The 22,318-nt window shown below is 46.4% G+C and overlaps 2 protein-coding genes across 5 annotated transcripts; one reads left to right on the top strand and one right to left on the bottom strand.

The window, feature by feature from the left end:
- Positions 1 to 7,530: 7,530 nt before the first annotated feature.
- Positions 7,531 to 9,999, top strand: LOC109757681 (RING-H2 finger protein ATL46). The gene has a single exon (XM_020316515.4). The coding sequence runs from the start codon at positions 8,550 to 8,552 to the stop codon at positions 9,660 to 9,662; it is 1,113 nt and encodes a 370-aa protein (XP_020172104.3). The 5' UTR covers positions 7,531 to 8,549; the 3' UTR covers positions 9,663 to 9,999.
- Positions 10,000 to 12,043: 2,044 nt separating this feature from the next.
- On the bottom strand, positions 12,044 to 20,930 carry LOC109757669 (AP-1 complex subunit gamma-2). 4 transcript variants are annotated; one of them, XM_020316494.4, is made up of 19 exons: positions 20,699 to 20,930; positions 20,298 to 20,600; positions 20,039 to 20,180; positions 19,488 to 19,661; positions 18,925 to 19,104; positions 18,395 to 18,549; positions 17,649 to 17,739; positions 17,375 to 17,538; positions 16,656 to 16,710; positions 16,446 to 16,568; positions 16,257 to 16,352; positions 15,660 to 15,787; positions 14,888 to 14,992; positions 14,500 to 14,789; positions 14,063 to 14,173; positions 13,905 to 13,982; positions 13,649 to 13,821; positions 13,052 to 13,156; positions 12,044 to 12,510 (listed from the first exon to the last, which is right to left on the bottom strand). In XM_020316494.4, the coding sequence occupies exons 1-19, from the start codon at positions 20,740 to 20,742 to the stop codon at positions 12,415 to 12,417; spliced, it is 2,613 nt and encodes an 870-aa protein (XP_020172083.1). In that variant the 5' UTR covers positions 20,743 to 20,930; the 3' UTR covers positions 12,044 to 12,414. The 4 variants fall into 4 exon arrangements, with proteins under 4 accessions (XP_020172083.1, XP_020172086.1, XP_020172084.1 ...); XM_020316497.4 differs by having other exon boundaries at positions 13,920 to 13,982; XM_020316495.4 differs by having other exon boundaries at positions 13,905 to 13,979.
- Positions 20,931 to 22,318: the final 1,388 nt, after the last annotated feature.

The following is a 22,318-nucleotide window of genomic DNA, read 5'->3' as shown; positions in this document are numbered from 1 at the left end:
GAGTTGATAGTCTTCAAGCGGGTCCTTATGGGTGGTTGCTATATTTTGCCAAGTGTTTACAACTCTCGTCTTTTGATACATTTGGTTCTTTGGGTTGTAACACTTAAAGATGGTCGTCTGCTACTTCTTCTGCTACTCTGTAATGCGATGATAAATTCCGCATGAAGTCATTCCGCAGACGTCCATTTTTCATTATGCATGTCATTATCTTCATTATATCTTTATACGCATGATGAATTGTCTTCATAAGTTGAAAAGGATCTCCACAAAGTAAAACCTGCCATGTGCATTTGCATTCAAAAGCAAACTACTTATATGCACATCTTCAGGGGGAGCCTTTTGCCACTTATGAAGACAATGCTTTAATCATTAAACTTTCACATACTTTTATCCCCGGTGAAAACTTCAACCAGTTTGTCATCAATCACCAAAAAGGGGGAGATTACAAGTGCATCTAGTGCCACCCCTAGTTGGTTTTGGAGTATTGACGACAAACTTGGTTGAGGGACTAATGTGTTTGTGAGAATTGCAGCATAACACAGGTAGTAGTCCCTCATTGATTCGGTTTACCTACCAGAGATGACCCCTAAAAATGTGTGAAGACATTGAAGACAATGGTGGTCTGTGAAGATATTCACAACGAAGATTATGACTCGAGAAGACATTCACGTGAAGACTATGGAGTGCGAAGACATAGTTGTTTTGTAGTTTTCTTTTCTTCTTTGTTGAGTCATAGGAACCACCGCACTGTTAAGTGGGGTCCAACTAAACAAAGTCAGAGTGACTAAAGTGATGCTCAACCAAATCTTATGTATTCGAGCGAAGACAATGAGAGCAAATCTTATCCAGAGTTGGATGAGTCAGCCTTACTTGTAGCCCAAGTCAAGATGTTGCGTGTGTTTGAAATCTGACCGTTGAACACATGTCAGTTCCTTAGTGACCCAGGGTCATTTTGGACAAATCAGGTCGGGTTGCCTCCTAGCTATAAATAGCCCACCCCCTACACCATAAATTGGTGGCTGCTCAGAGTTAGTGCACAGCTTTTGTTGTTTGAGAGCAACCCACCTCCGAAGCATTTGAGAGAGAGAGATCCTTGCGAGGACAAAGCCCAAAACACCCAGAGCCAAAGAGTGTTAGGCATCACTGAAGTATTTCTGTCCGCGTGATCTGAAGACTTGTTACACTTGAGGACTGTGAATCCTCCAGCCGGTTAGGCGTCGCGTTCTGAGCATCCAAGAGTCATTGTGAATCGCCGGTGAACGAAGTCTGTGAAGGTTTGGAAGTCTACCTTGAAGACTTACCAGAGTGATTGGGCGAGGACTAAGTGTCCTTAGCTCAAGGGGAATAAGGTGAAGACGTGGTCTTCTGAGTTAAATCTCAGCCTCCCTAACCAGACGTACAGTTGTCACAGCAACTGGAACTGGTCCAACAAATCCCTGTCCTCACCAAGCAACTGGTTCTATCTCTTACCTCTCTTTACTTACAGTTTGTCTTCGTGAAGTCTTTGCCTGCTTGCTTGATCTGATTGACTTCACTGTGTGACGACTATTGTTGTTTGGCTTCATACTATCTTCCATCCTGATCCATACTACCTAGTTGCTAATAGTCTTCATGCTTTCACTTCATTGCTTACTTGACCATGGCTTGTCTAGTTTAGTCTACCTTCCGCTGCATATCAATAGGCTCATATCTACTATTTGTCTTCAAAGCCCCGTGTTTTGAAGACTTTCATAAAAATCGCCTATTCACCCCCCCCTCTAGTCGATAACTAGCACTTTCAAAAAGAGGATGGCAGGGGGACAACAATTGTTCCTTCTGTGGTAGAGAGGAAGATATAGATCATCTCTTTATACATTGCTCGGTGGCAAAAATGTTATAGATGGTCATGAAATGTTCCTTTGATTTACAAGATATCCCTGACAAGATTAATGATATATTTGGTAGATGGATAAATAAGTTTGAAAAAAATGATAAGAGTCTTTGACAGTTGGAATATCTGCTATGTTATGGACGATGTGGAAACTAAGAAACAGACTAGTTTTTGATAATCACAGGGTAGTTGATCCCTGTGTTCCTGTGAATCTGATTATTAAAAATTTACATGAATGGTGTGTATTGCAGAAAAACCAAGGAAAAATAAATCGCATGAAGGAGGGCGTAAAGCAAGTTGAGCGGGTTGCTAGGGAGATCTTCAAGGTGACGCATGGATGGACGACGGGAGTACCCAGGTTGGAAGGCTCCTGATAGACAGACTTGCCGAAGCCTCTCCCCCTCTGTCACCTGCAGCTCAAGTGGTTTTCCCCTTTCCTTTACTTGTTGCGTTTTGGACCTTCTGTTAATGGGAGAGACCCTTTCTCTATGTAATAGCGAGTAGAAAAATCCACTAGCTTTTGGGTTTTCTTTGGCAATGTATGATGCTGGAGATATAGCCTATCTTGACATAATGTTGTGTGGGAGGAGGGAGGGATGGATCCCTCTTCCAACATAGCATTGTTAGTTGTTGCCTCGCGAGGCTTAGTGTCTGTTAGTTTGCGTCGGGTCTGGAGTCTGTGAACCTTGTGGTTTCTTTAAATGAATCAGAGAGGGAAGCTCTCTTTTATTAAAAAAATGTTAAAACTTTGCTGCCAATCAAAAACATTTGTCAATGTTTTTTTTGAACTTTTTTCGATTTTAGTTTCCACCCGAGCTCACATTAGCTTGAGCTCAGTTTAAAAGCATCTAAAGCCGCAAAAACAAATTCTGGAGCCTCAAACGTCCACTGAAGCATCCCGGAGAAGGCCCGCTGTGTGCCATGCTGATGAAGGCCGGATTCGATGTGGCAAACGTGCCCGGGCCTTCCCATATCTGCCCCAGATTTTGGACTGGATGTGAGGGGATGACAGTCAACCCGATGTTTGAGGCCGGTTTGAGATGTCCGTTTATGTTGGCTATTTTTTAACTGATCAGTGACCGAACCGTCTATCCGGAGGTTTGAGGGGGTTTCACGCGCTCAGCTGTAGATGCTCTAACCGCGTCCGGGAAAACTCACATGCACTTCTTTCTGTTGGTAACGAACTAAAGCATATATAGATATAATAGACTGGATAGACTGAAAACGAACAAGGAGAGAACGCAGAAGACCACAGCGCGCTACACTCATCACTCGTTGGAGAAAAGGTTGCATCAAGAGCGATCACGCCAAGTTCTCGTGCCGCTGCACCCATCGCATCTCGACGTTTCTCCACGTCCTCGGTGAAGAAAAACGAACGGCTACAAACCCCAACTCAGGCAACGCACGATGCATCCCGCCGCCGCAAGCTCCATCTCTCGTCTCCGCCCTGCCTGCCTCCGAGTTCGCGCGGGTCCGCCGGAGCGCCGTGTACCGGGATAAATTTAGGGCGTGTTTGGTTGCAGTTTGGAACAGTACCTGCATTGCATGTCCATCTCAACCCAGCCTGGTTGCTGAAATACAGCCTCATATGCAGCAGATGCAACCTGTTTGGTTGCCTGCATCGCATCGAGAGGCACTTACCCCCTGTTGTTTGGTTGGCCGCATTTGTACTTAGGGTGTGAGCAGATGCAAACTTCAGCTGTTTGGTTGCAAACAGCGTTTGTGTTCTGCTCACCCCATTCAAATGTGGTGGCCTTACCACCACACATGATCAGCACAACAGCAACATCACAACAGCAAGATCAAACAAAGCAAGCAATGTAATGACAGCAAACTTAACACAGCAAACTACTTAACTAGATAGCATAGTCTAGATTAAGAGTAGGGGCATCCTCCTTCCCTACTGTGCCAGGGTGCTGCACCTGGCCAAAATATGAACATGTTCCCAGCACAAATCTCGCCACACACCCTAAGTAGATAGCATAAGTCTAGATTAAAAGTTCTCCACTAACACCTGACTTAACTTAACTACATAGCCTGCTCGATGCCACCAAAGCAGTTGTGCCTGCTGCAACGGTACCTGCACATCACCGACGAGTCGTGGTTGTAGATCTGAACCTTCAGTCCGAGTCCGGAGATGCGCACAACGACGAGATCGCCGGCGACGATCTTGTGGCGGCGGCAGAAGTAGTTCCACCCCCGGCCAAGCACCATCTGGCCCTCGAAGTTCTAGACCTGCACCCAGAACACGCACCTCTTGTTGGCTGAGAGCCTGACCACGCGCGGGAGTCGCTTGATGACCAGCCAGGTGTTCATCACCTCCACAAACTTGGGAGGGACGACGAGCATGGCGAGGTCCTCGTTATCCTTGATCTGTGCATAGAATCTCATCGGCTCCCTGGCCCCCTCCTCGTGGCCCTGCCTTGGAGATCGTCCCCTTGAACGAGGCACGCTCATGAAGGCGATCATGCCAGGCAGGTCCACCGTCCTGAGCCACCTGTTCGTGGGGATGAAATCCTCGGCGCGCTCAGCTCCGGCCACGACCTGAGCTCCTCCACCCGCCACATCCCAGTCAGTCTTCAGTATCTTGTCAGGCAACATGACAAGTATTAGTATCAAACAAAGCAAGCAAGCAAGCAAATGCCACTGATCAATGGCACTGATCAGTGGACTTGCCCAACAGCAAGTGCCACTGATCAGTGGCATGTGCTCATGGCCAAATGGCAATGATCAGTGGCACTTGGTGTTGGGCAAGAGCACTAATCTACTTGTTGTAGTGCAAATGGCACTGATCAATGACACTGATCAGTGACTTGCCCAATAGCAACTGCCATTGATAAGTGCCATTTTGCTCAACAGTAAGTGTCATTGATAAGTGGCATTTGCCTAGGGGCAAATGCCACTTATCAATGACCCTTATTGTTGGGCAAGTCACTGATCAGTGGCATCTTCTTTGCTGCAACTGGCACTGATCACTGCACTATCCTAAACAAGGAAACATCTAAAAATAGCAACAGCAAGTGCCAATAGCACCCATGTGCAGCCATGCAGATTTGGGACCATCCTACTACATGCACGTATAACATCCACTCATGGCACAAACCCTAGCTTCAACATGCAACATGAAACAAGGACATGATCCTAACATGAGCATGCCATCAGTCAACATGATTCTAGCATTCATCACTCAACATGAACATGATTCTAGCATGAACACAGCTACTAGCATGTAGCACAAATCTAGCATGTAGTAGCACTCGCACTGGCATGAACATGAATCTAGCATTAACATGAATCTAGCATGTAACACAGCTACTAGCATTCTAGCATGAACACAAGCAGTAGCACACGCACTGTACAAAACAAGAACAGATCAGTCCGATTGGATTCGATTGGGATCGCATCCAATCGGATTTGCTAGAATCCTATCAATCGTAGCACATGCCTAAGAAATTAACCGCTATTCTATATCTAGGAGCAAGATTGTTGGGGATTTGACTCACCGAAGCACGCGCAGCCACGGCGAACCGAGGCCGGGGTGAAAACCCCGGCGGGAACGATAGAGGTGGCAGAGCAGAGGACGAGCCGGCCCCGGCGACTGCCTGCGGCATCGGCCCCGTGCTGAACGCCACGCCGGAGGTCGAGAAGGACGGCCCGCCGACCGAAGAAAACCCTCGGACGGGGGTCAAGAAAACCCCCGAGGCCAATGGTGTCCCAACAAGGGGCGGCTCCGTCGACGGCGCCGGCGCCGAGCCCAGGACCACGAGGTCCGGAATCGGCGGCGGAGCAGGAGCGGCCGACACCGCATTGGCCGGCGCCGGCGCTCGTGGAGGCCGGCAGCAGATGGGGGACGGCGCCCGCAACGCCGAGGCCAGGTCGCGGCCCGAGTTCTGCAGCCCGGCCAGCCAGCGCTCCTGGATGCTGGAGACGCGCTGGTCGACCGGGGTCAGAGGGCGGCGCGGCGGTGGGCGTGGTGGAGCCATCGGAGCAGAGGAGAGGAGAGGGAGGGGCGGTGAGGGAGAGAGGGAGCGGTGGGAACAGTGCGCCTGGGCGATGACAGGAGATTGGGGGCGAGTAATGAGACGTCGCCTCCGTCTCCCGCGCTGCCCGAGGCGTGCAACTGCCTCGCACGCGGCCGCGCCCGGCCAGGCTCGCGAGAAACTACCGATTCGGCAGTTCCCACCGAGCCAGGCTGCGGGCTGCTTTAAGGTTCGTGCGGGCCTCAAACCGCATGCGACCAGCCAACCAAACAGGCCGCGCACATCCCGCGCGGCCCTGATTGGGCTGCATGCGGGCAACCAAACACGCCCTTAATCTACTCGGCGGGTCCTAACAATCCGTGATCTCCCTGAACGAGGTGTTCCTGGCTCGATTTCCGTTTCCTACCATGCCACTACCAGGTTGATCTCCGGGCAGCCATACGGTCCTCTCCTGGTCCTGCCCTGGCCCCTGGGGCCTGGTGTCCGTCCGGACCTCGGCCGTGCGTGCGTGCGCGGTCTGCCGTCAGCTCAGCCTCATCGGCAACGCCACGAATTGCACGCCCAAACGTACGGGGTACTGTTCCAGTACTACTACTACCAAGCAGCACTTGAACGACGAATCGCCATCAGCTCAACCACAATCGTCTTAATCTCACCCGCCGTGACACGGACGGATCCTTGATTCTTCCTGTCTCTCTTCTCTTCACATCATACCAGAGTGAACGAAGGGAAGAACAAGCTCAAAAGGCTGGCTATGTCTTGCCGATAAGTAGGACCAGGTTAATAATATAGCCAGCTGCTGGCTATAAGTCAGTGTCATGTCATCTACAACCCATCTTATAGCCAACATGTACAATAATAGATTAAAAAAGTGTATTTTTTTATTATGTGGCTCATCTTTCATTCTCACAAAGTGCCTAGGAGCACGTGCTAGAGCTGGCTCTTCACGAAGAGCCCGCTTATCTTCTCTCTCCTCTTCTCTTTCCTCCAACTAAATAGAAATATACTAATTTAATCCTTATAACCCACCGAGTCAACTCTATTATACTTGCTCTAGACACAACCTCAACTCGCTGACACTTTGCCCGAAGCGGAGAGCAAAGAACACGGTGCCAATCTTGCCACAGCAGCAATCAATGTTTGTTCAAGCAACGAGCTGACTTTTGCATTAACACAAGGAGGACAACACGGTACACGGTACACCGCTCTGAATAGATTGAAACAACGATAACAGCAGAAACACAACATGCATCTACTGCGCCCCAAAATCTACTCCCTCCGGTCTTTTTAGTTCGCATATAAAATTTATCTCAAGTCAAGCCTAATAATGCTTGATCAACTTTATAAAAAAAGATATCAACATTCACAATGTGAAATCGGTATCATCATTGGATGCGTAATGACTTTAATTTTCATATCGTATGACTTTAGTATCGTGGATGTTGGTATTTTTTCATATAAATATGGTCAAACTTTATTTTACGAAGTTTGACTTCGGACAATTCTTATATTGCAGAGTAAAAAGGACTGGAGGGGGTATTTTCTTAGCAAAACTGATGTTTCTTCAGTCGGATATGTACCATGGCATTCATCCTCCACTCATCCTGCATAATATTGGTTGTGTTGAATATAAAGAGGCGCGGAAAATCTCTTTCAAGATTTGGCACTTGAACCTTTCTTTTGCGAAAACCATCATATAGTACGACGCATCTCAAACACAATAAAATTATATCGAGATTCCGAGACCATTGAATGATCACTATTGCCACCAGAACGAACCGTTCACGCATCGCTCCTCTACCGGAGTCGGCTTGACCTTGTTGATGACAACCAAGAAGTCTTCGTACACGTGCCCCTAAGGACCAGCACCCTGGAACCGCAGTCTCGTTGTTGAACAGTTGCATAGATCTGAAGCACCTGACATCAAATCACGCCACATGATGAGAAACTCTAATCTCACCGTCCCAAGGAGACACCAGGAATTGCCGAAGCTCCGCCGACTACGTCCAAATGGACCAGCTCGAGGAGGATCGGATCCCGGAAGACAAATCCGAAGAAGAAACGGCGCCATCCTCCCGAGTGCCGCATTTGCAATGACAGTAAAAAAAATCCTAACCTAAACTGTTAACCGGAGCGCGGGCATCGGGAGTCTGCCGGGAGGCGGGCCGAGAGGAGACGAATCCACAAGCTTGCTCGGGAAGCCTGGAGAGGGGAGTTTGCCCTGGCTGTTTAGGGTTAAGAAAAAGAAAATCTTTGTGGCATAACACCTGTCTTGTATCAAAGGATGTCAAATTTACTAGACAGCCCAAAAGAAAAGAAGAAAAAGAAAGAAACCGGATATGAATGTCCACGTAGAGGATCTTTCTACCATACCATGCGCCCTTTACCTTTGAGCACACGAAGCGGCCACGGCCACCTTTGCCGCCACAGCGGTTCTACCGGCCAGCTCGCTTGCTTGCTCGGCTGCACAAAAACACGTGTTTTGTCACGCACGACGCCATCCTCCGCTCCGCTTGGGCCTCTTCTCACCCAAATAGCCTGGACTCATCCCCCGAGCGCCGTGCGAGCCACCGCCAGGACCAAGAAGCCACCCACTCCCAGAAGCCCGCTCAGCTCAAAAGTGCCGCCCGGGGAGCTTCCCCGCACGCAATGAGCCGCGCACTGCCCGGACCACACCGGCCAACAAGGGGCAGAGGAGGATGTTGCTAGCCGCCACGGCGTGCTGCTTCCTCGCCGACGAGGCCAAGAAGAGCCAGGACGGCGGCGGGGGCGGCGGCGGAGGGGGAGGAGGAGGAGGAGGAGGGCTGGGGATTAGCCCGGTGGTGCTGGTCGTGGTGCTGGTGCTGGCCGCGCTCGTGTTCGTCTCCGGCCTGCTGCACCTGCTCGTCAGGCTCCTGCGGTGGCGCGCCCGCGCGCGCACCGGGGCGACGGAGGATGGAGGGAGCGAGGCGGGGGAGGGAGGCGGCGGAGGGCGGGGGGCCGGGGAGGAGTCGGCGCTGCAGCGGCAGCTGCAGCAGCTGTTCCACCTGCACGACTCCGGGCTCGACCAGGCCGTCATCGACGCGCTGCCGGTGTTCCTCTACGGGGAGGTGGTGGTCGGCGCCGGGAACGGCGCGGGCGCCAAGGAGCCGTTCGACTGCGCGGTGTGCCTGTGCGAGTTCGCCGGCGACGACCGGCTCCGGCTGCTGCCGCTGTGCGGCCACGCGTTCCACATCGACTGCATCGACACCTGGCTGCTCTCCAACTCCACCTGCCCGCTCTGCCGCCGCGTGCTCGCCGCCGACGACGACGCCGGCGCCGCGGGCCTCCTGCTCGACGAGGGGTGGGGGCAGGAGGGGGAGGGCGCGGTGTTCCCGGTGCGCCTCGGCAAGTTCAAGAGCACTGCCAGGGCGGCCGGCCCCGGCCCCGTCGACGCCGACGGCATTGTGGCGGCGGAGGAGGGCGACGCGGGCAGCAGCAGCAGCAGCCTGGACGCCAGGCGGTGCTACTCGATGGGCTCCTACCAGTACGTCCTCGCCGAGGCCAGCCTGCAGGTGTCCGTCCACCGGCGGCACGGCGACGGCGCCAACGGAGGCGCGGAGAGGATGAGGGGCCCGAGAGGGGTCGTCGCCGGCGGTGCGAATCCGCCCGGCTTTGGCGGGGGCGAGGGCAAGAGGATCGGCGCGGGCAGCAAGGGCGACAGCTTCTCGGTGTCCAAGATCTGGCAGTGGCCGCGCAACGGCAAGGGGAAGCTCCCCGTGCTCGCGCCCGACGGCTCGCCGGCGGTGGACGGCGCGCTGCAGTGGCCGAGGAGGAGCGTCGGGGAGTCGTGACACCATGAAAAGAAGAAGAAAAATGCTGTTTTTTTGTTTTCTTGGTGCGGTGCACCGTGTCGGTACTTGGTTGCAACTTGCAAACGCTCTTGAGCTAATTGGTAGTAGTACAAGTGTTTTTGACTGCTCTTGATCTGTTCATGATCATTATGTGTTAGCAAAGAGATTGTGCTGCCGGTTTTAGAAATTCAGGGTAGCCTTCTAGGTTCATGATGAACTCAACTCATCTCTTCTTCTTTTTTATGTCTACATTAGCATTTCGATATACATTAGTGGCTAAAGTCATACATCAAAAACTGTGTTCATTACATTAGTACATAGATTGAACATTCATAAATGGTGCCGTCGTACTTCTCTTGGAAAACAATTTTATTTTATGTTTCTAAACTAATTTTGTAGACATAAAAAAAGTGAAAATCGTAGTCAAAATTTTCTGTTAGGAGATGGCTTTTTTGCTGCAAAATTTCTCTTTTTTTCTAAATTCTGTCATACATTTATGAAGAAACTGCCAGCCCCACTTGACTAAGATTGCCATGTAAAACGTTCACAGGTACCAACCCCTCCCAGCGGACATTCCCATGATATTGCGGTCCTCAAAAAGGGTATGCTTTGCATAGTTGCACTGGTGTAAAAACTGCTGACTACCCCGTCGAATACTCAGACAACAGCAACTTTCAAAGTACCGGTTACCTACTTCCAAATTTTCAGTACCTTGCAGGTCACGCTGCTACAGCTGCTAAAGCCTCAAGCGGTACGGTTTTGTTTAGTCGGAGTACATTCTTGTCTTAGCAAGCAAAGTGCGTGCACACTATCGTTGCTTCGTCTGGAAGCTCTTTCTTTTTCTTGCAAGACTCTTTTTTTCTGAAACTTTTTCTTTCTTTTTCTTGCAAGACTCTTTTTTTTTCTGAAACTTTTTCTTGCAGGACTCTGATGAGAACGGAAGCGATCAGCGTGCACGCACGGCACAACTTCCCTCCATTCTAATCTCCATCAGTCTCGCGAGTGAGTAGTAATGTGACGTTACTGGATAGTTAATGGCTGTGTCGACAGGTATGGTGGGCGCATCGCATCGGCCAAAACCGCGCGCCGATCCTGCTGCTGAGGCCACACTCGTAAAGCTGCAGCTGCAAGAGACCGTAAATTAACTACAGTTAGCGGCTCGGCTCATCGCTTGGACTGCAGCGCTTATCGTGTAGTAGCCTTCACGTGACAGCGCGCGGGGCCTTGTTTGGTCATGTGTCCGTATCCGCCGTTAAATGGGCGATGATAATAATACTGAGATTCAGTGAGTGAGGTGGCGGGATACATCCATCGGCGTCAATGCCATTTTCTTTTTAGCTGGTTTTGGTAGGCCTTCGCCGCGAGGGCCGGAAAGCTGGTTTTTGCCCTAGAGATGCAATGGGACTACTGTGGACTGTGGTGTCCAAGATCAAGATGGATAGATAAAAAGCTGGTAAAAGCAGCAGCCAATTTTATGTTACTCCCTCCGTCCGAAAATAGTTGTCATCAAAATGAATAAAAAAAGATGTATGTAGAACTAATATACGTCTAGATACATCCCCTTTTATTCATTTTGATGACAACTATTTCCGGACGGAGGTAGTATTTTGTAACTTCCCAACAGGCGGCATCTTCCCAACCCAGCCACGCTGCTCGCTCTGGCCGAAATCAGCGTGCGTGTCCGGATGTGTGCAAAGAGTTAATGGGAAACAGCGAGGTGACAAACGCACAGCTGCACACCAGCATTGTATACGGGGCAGACAGGCAGGCAGGCAAAGATGGAAATGCGAGGTGACGAGTGAGGGTGAAGGGCTCCTCTCCTGAAGGCCCGGTAGGAGTACTAGGCGGAAGCAGCTGGTATCCCGGAGTGGCGCTGAACTGAATGCTGATGCGATCAATCGATCGATCGCATTGAAGCCTGCAACCTGCCTGACACTGACTTTGATGATGGAGGGATCATGCATTCATAGATGGGCCGGACGCGGCACCAACTTTCACAGGAAGGGATGTACCCCGCCCGGAACAATCAAGTGCCGCTCTCACCCGATCACATTAATGGAGCGCACCCAGCCACCCACAGAGACCTTTTTTCATATGGGTCGTATGTGCAAAGCTAGCGCTGTTGCCCGTTCCAGATGCTCACATGGGCAAGGATTTTCGTAACAATAATCATGATGATGATGAAAAAGTTTGTAATAAAGGTGTAAGATGCACCTGAATAGCTATGCACCGTACCAACCTGGCTTCCACCGAACAAACCGGTCGGGTTTCAAATTTCAAATGGGTTTGGCAAATGCTGTGCAAATGTAAAATCCTCCCTGACAGACAGTGGGTGAAGGGCCATGTCATGTATGCAAGATATTCTGAACCCATGAGTTCGGTTAAACAGAAACAGGTAATTACATTGAAGAACAGCATGGTATAAATACAAGGCACTGGTCTGCTGCTGCCTGGAATGAGCGGGAGGCCGAAAATTTTGGTTATCCTCCGACTGTGAATGATGTACACCTTTGTATGAATACATTTTGGCAAAACTGGAGGTGTGTCATTAATCCTACTATACAGTATAGGTAAAGGATAAATAGCAAAAACCAGCTACTAGTGTACATAACTTACTAGTAATCAGAAAAAGCAGCACAAGGGGGAGAAAATGATGATGGGAGGGCTAGAAAAGTAAAACTCGCCTTTGCCAGCAGAGCAGCACACTGAAAGCGAAAGAGCTACTATCACAACATTATAGACACAGGTGGCACTACAACCCCGCGGGGAAATTGCTGATTTGCCCTTGTTCCAGCCTGTCCTCGCCATTCACTTTGTACGAAATCCGGATGCGCATCGCAAGTGGTTTCTGTGAGGCAGGGAATTCAAAACCACACATCATATAATCGCAGGAAAACGAAAGATAACCACAAACTCAGAAGTCACAACATACTGATGGATCATCAGGAGATACAAGAATATTCTAACTGACAACTACCCATGTAGTGTGCAAAACAGCAAATGACCCATGTGCTCATTTATGAATTCAGGCACACAGCATGCTGCGCCTAGCAGTACCACCATTTTTTTTTCTTGAATAAATGTATGTTTCATCGTTGATAAACACATGGTTGAACGAACATTAAACAGTGGGTGTAAAAAGACTACTTTAAGAGCTGAGGTATAACCAAATGACAGATCAGTGGTTATAAGGGATACACCATATAAGTGGGGAACATGTTAGAAGCAGACATCTTTGGCACACGGATGAGATCTATAATACTTTCAGGACCATGCAAAAAATGAGTTAAAATTACTTAGGCTCTTTCAAGCTTATAAAGAAACTACCAGTAGTCAAAGAAAACCAGAAAAAAAGTCATATCCCCTCCGACAGGCATACTGTCAAATACCTGCCCATGTTGATTATTAGTGACACTGAGGCTTTGCGTAATTGAACCATTTCCACTGGCCGGAAGGGTGCTGCTGCTTGCTGGGTCCAAGCGCAACTGGATGAACTGAAATACAGATTTGCACAGGCCGATGAACTGTCAATCTCTAGCATTTGATCAATAACCAGTAAAGCAGACTACACCGCTGTTCACAAATACCAATAGAATTAAAAGCGTCCTGTCACCACACTTGTCATTTGCAAACAAATTTCAGCACACATTTTAATTAGTGATCTTAAAGGAACACGAAAAAAAACTGAACTGCATATCAACCAGGATGCCGATGCCTGAGAATTTGAGAGTAGATATAGAAGTAATTTGTTTTATGGCAGAGCTTTATCTGAGAAAGAAAAGATAAATTAATGACCAATTACTATATGGCGTTTGACCAAACAAACAAGTTAGTAATTATAGATTTACCACAGAAACCAAACTAGACAAATCATATAGTTAGTTCTTAAGTGCAAGTGTGCGTCAACATATTTTTTTAATGAGAAGATCCGCTGCTGGGAAGGATTAGTAGCAGAGGGACAACATTTCAAACTTCATAGGTACTACCTTTGGTACAGCTGCCTGAAACATGAAATTGGTCAATGTAACAGATGTCAAATTTGTAAAGCTGGCATGCATTGTAGTCTCTTGAGGCTTTCCAGGCTGCTTTTTAAAATTGAAGGTCATCTTCAAAGTTGCACTCTGGAAAGCTGTGATTGAAGGGTAAGCTGCATTCACATCTGGTGATCAAACACAAGTAGAGTAATGGTTAATTTCCTAATGACTAGGAACGCTGCTAGATAATCAAGTGACAGGGGCAGACCAGGAAGTGGTGTACTTGGGGACAAACCATCGAGAAGATCGATAACTTGAGGTGTTCCAGGAGCATGTTTAGTCACTGCTGCACGGTGCAACATAAATTAAGTATGGATGACAGACAGGGCAGAAATATGCAAAATATTATCAATACAGTTACTTTACCTTGGCCAGGAGAGCCTATGTTTGATGTTGCCGGCAGACCATTTTGTACAGGATATGAACCAATAGATAGAAGATCCATCAGAATATCTGTACTTGCAGACGGCGCTCCACCTGACATAAACCAGGAATGACATCATAAGGAAGACTCAAACCAGCAATGTACACTACAAACAGTACACATATACAGCTAAGAATCAACACAAGGGCCTGTTTAGGACAGCTCAAAATATCTCAGAACTGGCACAATACTGAGCCTTCCAAAACAAGACATTGTTCAAGCAATAATCCCTCGTCAAATATGCATTACTGACAAATCAGTACCAAATTTCAGAAACCAGAATCACTAAACAGGTGATAGAACATCACTTGCTTCATTTGTGCTAAAAGAGAGACGTCAGAAGTAAATTTATGTGAAATAAAAAGAATAGAGTCAAAACCTGCGGTAGATGTATCAATCAAGCCGATGCCCAAAAGATCCTGTAGGAAATCATTAGGTGCTGTACTAGGGGCAGAAGTAGTCACGGGAGCATCATCCGAACTTAGATCAAGTAAGTCAGCCAACGGAGCTGGTGGTGGTTTCACTGCACCATTTGGAACCTTAAGTGAGCCTCCAGAAGCAGCGGATGGAGCAGACTTAGTTAATGAAACAGTTGCTTGTGAAGAAGCGGCTCTCTTCAACAAATAACTAGCTTCATCTAATACAGGCATTCGCTCAAGCAAAGATGATCTGCACGCACACCAACATTCACAAGATTACTATTTTTCATGAAGAGCTATGATACTAGTGCATATTCTGAGCAATAATGACTAGTAGCTGTCACCTACTTTATAGACTGATGCCTTTGTATAATGGAATTAAATTCGATTGATCTTTGCTGCAGCTCAAGCACAGTATTCCCTTTATTCTGCACAACAATTGCTTGTATCCTCCTGCAATAATAACAGGAAGGTGACAAAATCACTTTAGTAATAGATAACATAAACCACATACTCCAAGTCCAAGGCATACACAAAAAAGATAGCATAAACAGAAATTTGGGAAAAAGAAGGCTAGCAAATGAGGCTTCCAGCAAACTGAAGCTCCAGCATTAACATTGTAAGTGTGCCTACCATCGTAGAACCGAATGAACAGAATGATACGCTTAGTTTTGTCACGTCGCCAGGAAACTAAATTGTAAGTGTTGTAGTTAATTAGTCACGTCAGCAACACTTATTTTATTTAGTATAGGCTCATGAAAAAGAAACCAATTCATGAGAGATTGATGCACCATGATAACAAGACAACAAAGGTTGAAAATGTAAGCTTGCAACATTTTCAACTTATATTTGTCATCAAATTGTATTTCTTCATAGTAAACATGTATAATTGGTAAGCACAGATAGCTCATGCGCATGTGTAAGTGGAACATAGAGATGAGAATTGGTAAGTAGATGACCCAATTATCATAGCTGGCGGTATTGTCTACAAAGTAGAACCATGAAACAAGGCAACTTAATTCATGGAGCTTCGCCAGTTTTTGCTAAAAGCCAATTCGCATTTGAATAATGCAGTAGGTTATCCAACAATAATGCAAGGTCAAGTTGAGTAATAGCTTACTTTGAAGTTTGCGGAAATCGTGAGGAAAGCTTCAAAAGAGCAACGAGACACATAGCCCGTGTTGTAACATCCACAGAGTAGCGCTTAAGAGCTAGCTCTAGAGCATCCACAGCATCAGATTCTGTTACCTGAACAAGTTCAGGCATTGGCCAAACCATTTGACAATAGTAGAACTGAAGCGCACTACTATTAAATGAAATACAGAGAAATGACAGCATCCACTGGGGAAACATTGAACTAATTAACTGAACTAACATACTCTAAAAAAAGTCATCATTCAGCACTGAAACATTTATGCAGACGTGTGGCGAAATGAATGATTAAGTAACTTTTCTGGTGACAACCGCTACAGCTAATATAGGTGATCATGAAGATGATGTGAGGAACAAACAAGTAAATCCAAGAGCTACTCCTTATCTGCCTTAAATATGGACTAAATTAGCAGTTCAAGCACAGTGGATGCACATTGTGTGTGTAGAAAGTAAACAAGAATATGTAATACTACAAAAGGAAGTTCTCATCACATGGTGAGTAGTGGTGTTTCGGCAGAAAAGGCACCAGCCAATTACTATGGCTGGTAAAAAAGAATCAACTCACCGTGATTGGTTCCTCCACATCCAGCATACTAATATTGTTGACCAGCATCTCACCATATTCACCAATGCACCAAACAGCTACCCTAACTAAGCTTTCCTACACAGTTCAAAGTAGAAGAGATACATGCGCTTCAGATAGGGAGAAAATTGATCCCATGGTTTACCAAGAATACAAATTATGCCTCCATACCTGTGTACCAGATGCTTGCAATGCTTTGTATAATGATCTGACCGAGTATCCTTGAAGTTCAGGCGCATTGCTTATCAGAACTATAAGAGCATGCCATACATCATCCTTCACAAAGTTTCCAGTCTGTGGATAGACAAGGGTATATTCTAAATTTGCATATCCATGACCCATGGAGAGAAAAATGGCTGATAAATGTAGTTATGCACGTACCAGCGTCAAAACCTTGAACATCTGGTCTAAGTACCATAGCTTATCTTGAGAAAACCTGTTAGAATTACAAAACTGTTATTATTTTGTAATCAACATGTTATAAGAAAGTTGTAAATCAAACAGGATAGGTATAGATCTAAAAGCAAGTTGATAAATAACATGTGATGCAATTAAGCAATAGTAAGGGGGTAAGGGAATGAATCACAGCTTCATGTGATTGTCAAAATTGAATAAAAGGCATGAAAAAGACCCAAGGATAGATTTCTGAACTATTTTATTTTATGTTATAGCCTGTAAAAGATAGCATGAAATGACAGGAAATTTGTTAGAAGATGCTATCTTATAGTATATCCAACATGACACCTAGAGTTAGGTTCTCCCCAGTGCTTAAAGCCTTCTGCTATATTCCAACAGGCAAAAGAACGAGCAGTTGAAAAGACAAGGACTAAAAATACCAAATGAAATAAAGAAACTGCCCCTCTTGTTAACCTAATCTGTATACCCTTAGTTTAACTTCCACTGTCACCCTATGGGGAGGAGAACAAATTACAGTACAACAAGAAAAATCCATCATTTATTTCATTATAGGTGAACAAAAATTTAATTGTTCCAAGACATATGTAACAACAGTGATGTACAACCAATCTTTGGAGCAACTAGGGTAGCAAATCAGATGTTCTTCCAAAAGCCAGTAAAGATGATAATGTGCCAAGACTTACTTTTCAACTATTGAGCATATTTTTGCCGTGAGGTCTTCCTTGAAGTCATCATCACTTACTTCTAGGTAATCAACAAGCTCCTTAGTCAAAGGCTTTACATTCGTGTCATTGACGAGTAGGTAAACAAGTTCAAGGGCCCTTTTGCGAATAGAGACATCTGCATCCTGAGAGTGCATACATGATTGCAAATTTTTAAGGGGAAGAAAAAGGAATCCCCAGAAGAAAAACAATAAGCCTAAAGCATATTATACCATAGAACTGTATGATTGATTACCTTGACACACTCCAATATTGTTACCCTGTGCCTCTGCACTGCTAGTGTGTCCACTGCCATGGCCTTCATTAGCATATTCAGAGCAACGTATCTGAAAACACAGTGTGCATAGTAAGTAAAGTATCTATTACTCTCTCCGTCCCAAAATAACTGTCTCAAGCTTAGTACAACTTTGTACTAGAGCTAGTACAAAGTTGAGACACTTATTTTGGGACGGAGGGAGTATCTATTAAGCTTTTAAAGCAGCAGAAAAAGATCCCCCAACATTCGTCCACATGGGCCAAAATATATGGTCCACAGATTGTAGTGGGTCCAGATTATAATGGCAGAGAATTAAGAGATAAGGGAGATCTTTAAGATGGAATCATCTTGGGCCTCCAGAATTGACATTAACTCTAAGTTGTTGGCCTATGGGAAAACAAACAGCTGAACTAATACCAGATATGATGATACAGATCAAATCTAGCCCTGCAAATGAGTACCGCATGGGTCACTCTCCTAATTACATTTACGGGAGACTGTAGAATATTTTAAAACAACTTGATGGTGCAAGTGCTCTATTCATTTCTGAAATTGAAGAACAATTGTATTCATATATAACCAGCAAGTAATAGTGGTTGGAACTATGCTCGTCTACTACAGAGACAAGTCAGAACTCCAGACCAAAAAATAGCCCAAAAAATCACAAATAATTAACCTCTTTGTTACGATGGGTATCAGTTATCCAAGAGCAAGAGGAAATTTACCTTATATTGTTATCACGGTTGGACAAGAATCTACCCAAAATATTAATTGCCAGCACACGCAGACCACTAGTAGCTTCAATGCCCATTATGGTCTCAACACATTCATATAAAATAGCGTTTCCAGCATTTTTGTTTGACTCAGTTTTCGTTGCAACCTGGAAATCCAGTACATGTGTTAACTATGAACTAACCACTATAAGATACACAGGGGGCAAGTGTAACGGATAACCAAGAAACAAGCTACTAAAAATAATAACACAGCAAAGGCAAAAAAATAGTCATGCTACCAGGTTTCATAGTCCATGTATAACAGTACTCTTAGCAAGACCTAAATGGAAGAATGCCTAAAAGAAGTTATAAATTGCTAGTAGTAGTTTCATTACAGGGGAGAGATCATTTTGCTGTACAGCATGTGACTAATGTTCATATGTAGCTTGTAACAACAAATATCTAGTTCACTAATTTGATGGGAGCTTATGTACTTTGAATTGAAATTTTGTTTCGTGTAAAACCAAGGATGAACAAATTACCTGGGCAAGAATATCATTCACATGCTCGCTGCAGTCTGCATCCCCTTGACCCAATGTCCGCATGAGTCTAAGAACTCGGATGTGCAAGAATGGATCTGTGATGCCAGCAATGTCATATTCAGGAGCATACGAACTGTTGGACACGTCTCTCAGTATCCGGACCAACCCTTCGACGGAGTGCTGAAACAGCAAGATTTTGTCAGAATGCTAAATAATTATTGTCAAATATATATATATTGCATGTACTACTCTGTACCAAAATATAAGACGTTTTGTAGGCTAAACTAGCCTACAAAAACGTCTTATTTTTTGATATGGAGGGAGTACAATCTAACAAGAATTTTATGAATATAGTTATAGACAAGAACACAGAAATGTTTTTGCTTCTTTTGGTGAACACAATGTTGGAAACGAACTACCAAATAATGATGAAAATATTATATCAATGATGATGTAAAATGGCATTGTTGCGTCAATGCATCACCGAATGAACGATCTGAAGGAGCAGGGACTGGGACCGATGCTAATGGTTTCCGCTATGGTCCATAAAATAGCGCTGTTACCTTTCTCAAGTATTCCAATGCTTCTCTGCTTGCTTTACAGAGTTCTGTACAGAGCTGGACAACAGATATCAGAACCCCGTGATGTTTTTCCTTGAGTAATGATGCAGCAGAACCCATGAAGTTCTCTGCCAAATCTGGAACTTTTCTTACAATCCGTATAGAGCACAAGGCAGCCTACAAAGAGGAGTGGTATACAATCAATAATAGTTCTCCACAAAACATATTCTAAGACTACCCAAAACGAGCAACACATACGCAGAATGAAAACAACAAGACAAGAAATGCGCAGAATGTAAGCTTCGAAATAACGATGGTATTGATTAGAACACTCCAGAAGTAACGAGTTGGTGTTTGAGTGCAAAATTACTGATGCTAAACTACCTAAAGCATACAGGTACACTATCCTGTAGGCTTTTACAGTTCTTATACTAGGGGTGGAGGGATCATTGCAGGTTTGAAGCATCCAAATAATAACTAATATCAGACTACTGCCATGGTGCTCAAAACAGTCTTTAGAAGGGACTAAAGTATCATGATAAAAAGATGAGCACCTTCTTCTTCGTGTTTGGGTCCCTAGTTTGCAACAGCCTCTCCACCTCGGGCGCCAGGTCGCGCGCCATTTCGGCGGAACAAATGTTTCCCAGGGCACAGAGCGCGAGGCCCACAATGAACTGGTTGGAGTGGTTAAGATCTCTGCCCACGTTAAGTACTAACAATTACTCAAAGATCGGCATGGCATTGCAAAACAATACACCGAACAAGCGGCGGCAAATGTAAGCAAGCATAGGCATAGGCGGGCGAGTCGGATACTGCTTGAGGGAGTTGGTGACGAGCATGAGGACCTCCTGCCGCTCGTCGAGCAGCAGCGTGAGGCCGAGGTAGCCGATGCGCTTCTCGGGGAAGCCCGAGGCGGCGATGAGCTTGAGGCACTCCATCTGGCCGAAATGCGTGGGGTAGCCGAGCATGTGGATGAACATGAGCTTGGCCATGTTGCGGTGCCGGTAGTCCTGGTCGTTGTCGCTGATGGCCGCCCTGATGGCCGCGCACTCGCGCCGCACCACCGCGCGCTCCTCCGCGGCCGTCTTGGAGGCGCGTATCGCGCGTATCATGTCCCTGCAGAGGCGCCACGGGGCGGGGTTACAGGACGCGACGGACGGATCTGAGCGGGGGGCTGGGCGGGCGGGCGGACGGGCGCGATCGAGGAGGCTCACCGGAGGCGCGTGCCGGAGGAGAAGGGGTTGAGGGAGAGGTCCATGGCGGCGTCCTCGACGATCCTCTCGACGGAGTCCTGGGGCGGAGGGGGAGGGGAGTCTCGCCGTCGGGGGGCGGGGCGGGGCGGAGGAGGAAGACCGCGGCGACGGCCGGGTGGATCTGGACGTGGGCGGTGGTGGTGCGAATTGCGAAGAGGCCCTTGGTTTTGTTATTTTAGTCCATGTGGGGAATAGTTTCGCCGTGCTGATCTCACAAACCACTAAATTCCTAGTGTTAGTGCTCAGCATCACGGCTGATTTATTTATTCATTCAGTGATGACAAATACCCACTTGCTTGGTTTTTGCGGTCACATGGTGGACAATTATTTCTTGAGACATATAGTACTATACTATATAAATCCAAATGCAGCATTAAAAAAAAAGTTGAGAATGAAAACGGAGCGAAAATGGACGAAACTGAGTGTTGCCACATTTGTTTTCATATACTTTTGCAGAAGCGGCAACAAATATAGAAATTCCGGAAATGAATACGGAAAAAGATACTATCAAAAATAGACACGGAGCGAATACAAAGTGGACATGAATCAAAAGTAGGCATTGACCGGAACTTAACAACCCCTTGAATCATAGAGAAATACACGCAAAAACAAACAAATTTAATGAATTATTAACATGGCTATAAAATAATATTATTATGTTAGCAACTTAGCATAGTATTGCAGTAGTACTGGACAACTGCACATAGGGTCAAGCTCAGTGCATGTGTGTTAGTAGAAGTTGTGCCTCAAATGATCCATTCTACTCATTGTATCATTGTGTGTTGTTTGATGGTTGGGCTACAAAGCAGCCATACGTTTATAGTAAAAACGGAAATTACATATTCACGGAAACGGAAAGTTCCGTTTCCACGCCCGTTCCACCGGAAAACACCGTTCCGTTTTTGTTTTCATTTTCGCGTAAAAAATCCATTTCCGCTTCCATTTTATAAATTTCCGTTTTCATTTTCGTATTTGCCCTCCGTTTCCATTTTTTTCTCCGGAAAAGCGGAAAGTGTCCACTTCATTTTCATCCCCAAAAAGGGCAAATTTAACAATTTTGACCTCGGGACAAAATCAAATCACAGAATGAACTGCCCGCGAAACTATTTCACGCCGCTGACCTTTTTGTGTGGCGCCCGACACAGGCGCCACACCCTACGGTGCAGCGCCTAGCTCGGGGCGTTGCACCTCTATCCACCGTGGCAGCCCCTGGGCCCGCACCCAGCAGTGCAGTGCCTCCGAGCTAGGCGCCACATCTTTAATGTGCAGCGCCTAGCGCTCGGGCGCTGCACTATGACTTATCCAGCCGAGCTTTGCCCCCCTCCCCCACTCCCCACACCCCAACCCGAGCTTTGCCCCCTCTCCCCCTCTCAAATCCTCTCCCAAATCTTGCAAATTTGAAAAATTTGTCCGTGGATTTCGAAGTCAAACTCTCCCTCAAGGTAATCTTCTCTGATCCCCTTGTTTTGATCCAAGTAATGTTATCAAATTGCTCATTTGTTGCTAGTTTGGGGAACCCTAGTTTTGTTTGGATCTAGAGATTTGCATGGAGATGTGAGATGTTTGTTTGCCAATTTCCTA

Source organism: Aegilops tauschii, chromosome 7 (assembly GCF_002575655.3).
Source record: "Aegilops tauschii subsp. strangulata cultivar AL8/78 chromosome 7, Aet v6.0, whole genome shotgun sequence".
In the NCBI taxonomy this organism is placed as follows: domain Eukaryota; kingdom Viridiplantae; phylum Streptophyta; class Magnoliopsida; order Poales; family Poaceae; genus Aegilops; species Aegilops tauschii.
This window is presented reverse-complemented; position numbering and strand designations above follow the sequence as displayed.